At 47.4% G+C, this 2,500-nt stretch overlaps 1 protein-coding gene across 1 annotated transcript in view; it reads right to left on the bottom strand.

Moving 5' to 3' along the window:
• LOC143298321 (uncharacterized) overlaps nucleotides 1-1,153 on the bottom strand; it is a 9,447-nt gene extending 8,294 nt beyond the window's left edge. Inside the window, exon 1 of the mRNA XM_076611157.1 lies at nucleotides 1,026-1,153. Coding sequence (XP_076467272.1) covers nucleotides 1,026-1,028 — 3 coding nt within the window. The 5' untranslated portion in view covers nucleotides 1,029-1,153. The remainder of the gene's footprint in view (nucleotides 1-1,025) is intronic.
• Between the last annotated feature and the right edge of the window lie 1,347 nt (nucleotides 1,154-2,500).

The raw sequence follows: 2,500 nt of genomic DNA, 5'->3' as shown, positions 1-2,500 counted from the left end.
TTTTTTGTTTCCTCATATGTGGCAGGAATGGTTGGCTGTGTGAGCTGGCTTCCTTCCTTAGCGAGGTGGTCTGCACGCTCGTTGCCTGGGAGGCCTACATGTGCAGGCACCCACTGGAGGGTCGTTGGGTCGTTGGCAATTATCAATTCTTCGGCGTCATTCAGGAACATTTGTTACCTGAAGTTTAAATCGTGTATTCATAGAGAAGTTTGCTGCAAGAAACACGAAAGTGTCGTTTTCTCCAAAGAAAATGATGAGGTTGTGGCATTCTGATCTGCTTCAAGTTGGAGGACTCGAGATGGGGTGAGATGCTGGCGGAGTCCTCAACTGAGAAGTGAGCGGGACTTTTACTTTTCATCATCATCATCTTCTTCTTCTTCCACATTCAGCAGACCCTGAGTGCTGACCGGAGTGCTAGTCTTTCGAGTTGAAATATAGACCGAGGTCCCCTTTGTTCAGTGTACTTTCAACGTACGCTGTCAAACCATGGCATCGAGAGAGTTATCCTCGGGGGTAAAATAAAATTCTGTAATCAGTTTTGACAGCAACAACAATATATATATATATATATATATAATTGTTTGCAGACAGACAAAAAGAAAAATGGTTAGGTCGTTGAAATAGGCCTTCTATAACCACAAAAGCAATAACAGAACTAAAACAGAAATAACACGATAAAACAACGATAATCTATATTAATTTTTTTTTAAAGAGAAGAAAATAGTAATAATATTTTTTTTTAAATTAAAAGAGCAACAATACTCATACCATTTCATACCCACATTACACTGATTAGATTATAGCAGCAGCAGCAGCAGCAACAACAACAACAACAGCAACACGAAAAAGAAGGATAAACAAAGAAGGAGGAGGAGGAGAAGAAGAAGAAAAATACGATCTTAACAACAACAACATTATTATACTAGGCCCACTGTTAACTAACAGCAAAAACAAGACTTTACTCCCACTGAAAAATAAAACAACAACAAAAATATAAATGAACGCAACTTAAACAATCAACTCACCATGTTGAAGGATGAAACCACCTAAAACAAAATCGACGACAACTTTAACAGGAAAACAAAAACAACAACAATAAGAACAATCCAAAACAACTTCGTTGACAGAGACGTGTATTAAAGAAGCAGTTCTTGTGTTTCCGCCCCCCCTCCTGTATGAAATTACTAACAATATCTACAGTTCTAGCTCCTTCTGGTCCTCCTTCGACCGTCCTTCGCAAAGAAACCATTCACGGTTCTACCCTTTTTAAACATGACCCCCAGCTCAGAAGAAAGCCAACCCAGCCAATGGGAATCGGCGTCCTCTTTGACGTCATGATGACGGAAGAAGAGAAGGAAGACAAGCAGCCTTGTCGGAAGACACGAGTCTTTTTCATCCTTCCTCCCCCTCCGCCTTCTCTCCCCCTCCCCCCCACTGTCCGCAAGCAACTTGACACCAAAAGATGGAAGACGATGGTCATTTGTCAGAAAAAGGGGGTGAGGGGAGAGGGAAGGGAAAGGGATGGTGCTGGGGTGGGTGGTGGACATAAGGGGGGAGGGAGGGCCATGAGTAGAGGGCGTGGGGTTGGGAGTGGAGGACCGGTTGGTGGGGGGGGGGAGTGGGAAGAGGGTTGGGGGATTGGACGGGGGGTGGGGGGGGGAAGGGGTTGGTTGGGGGGGGGGGTATGGGTGAAGGCGCAAGGGGGAGTATGTTTCGCGCGACTGTCAGAGTTGTCATCACGGGATGGGAGGGGGGAGAGGGGGGGGGGGGGGTTGGAGAGCAGGGTAAAAGAGGGTGGGAGAGACGGAGGGGAGAGGGCCAGACCCAGACCCTCACCCTCTGACCCTTCCTTCACCCTCCCTTTTCCCTTCCATGTACCTATCCACATACTATCCACCGACACGGAATAGAAGAAAAGACTCCACGTCAGAGGTTGTTATTTTGTGTTCGTTATTTCAAGTATCGCGGCTGTGGGGGTGCTTTGATGTCAGATGGGTTGGATGGTACCGCGTGCACGTGTGTGTGTGTGTGTGTGTGTGTGTGTGTGTGTGTGTGTGTGTGTGTGTGTGTGTGTACGTACGCCCGTGAGTACATGCGTGCGTGCGTCTGCGTGTCTGCGTGCGTACTTACGTGCGTATGCGAGTGCGTGCGTGTACGTGTGTGTCAGTGTGTGTGTGTGTGTGTGTGTGTGTGTGTGTGTGTGTGTGTGTGTGCATGCGTGCATGTGTGTACGTGTCTGCGTGCGTAATACGAGCGTGAGTGTGTGCGTGCGTTTACATGCTTGCATGCGTGTGTGCATATACGTTTGCGAGCACGCGCGCGTGCGTGTGTGTGTATGTATGAATGAATGTGCCTGTGTTCGTGAGCTAGGGGTGGTGTTGTTGGAATCTGATGGGTGGTTGTAGATATTTTATCTTCTTCTTCGTTCGTGGGCTGCAACACCCACGTTCACTCGTAGATACGCGAGTGGGCTTTTACGTACATGACCGTTTTTAACCCG

The sequence above is a fragment of the Babylonia areolata genome, chromosome 23 (assembly GCF_041734735.1).
Source record: "Babylonia areolata isolate BAREFJ2019XMU chromosome 23, ASM4173473v1, whole genome shotgun sequence".
NCBI lineage: Eukaryota > Metazoa > Mollusca > Gastropoda > Neogastropoda > Buccinidae > Babylonia > Babylonia areolata.
This window is presented reverse-complemented; position numbering and strand designations above follow the sequence as displayed.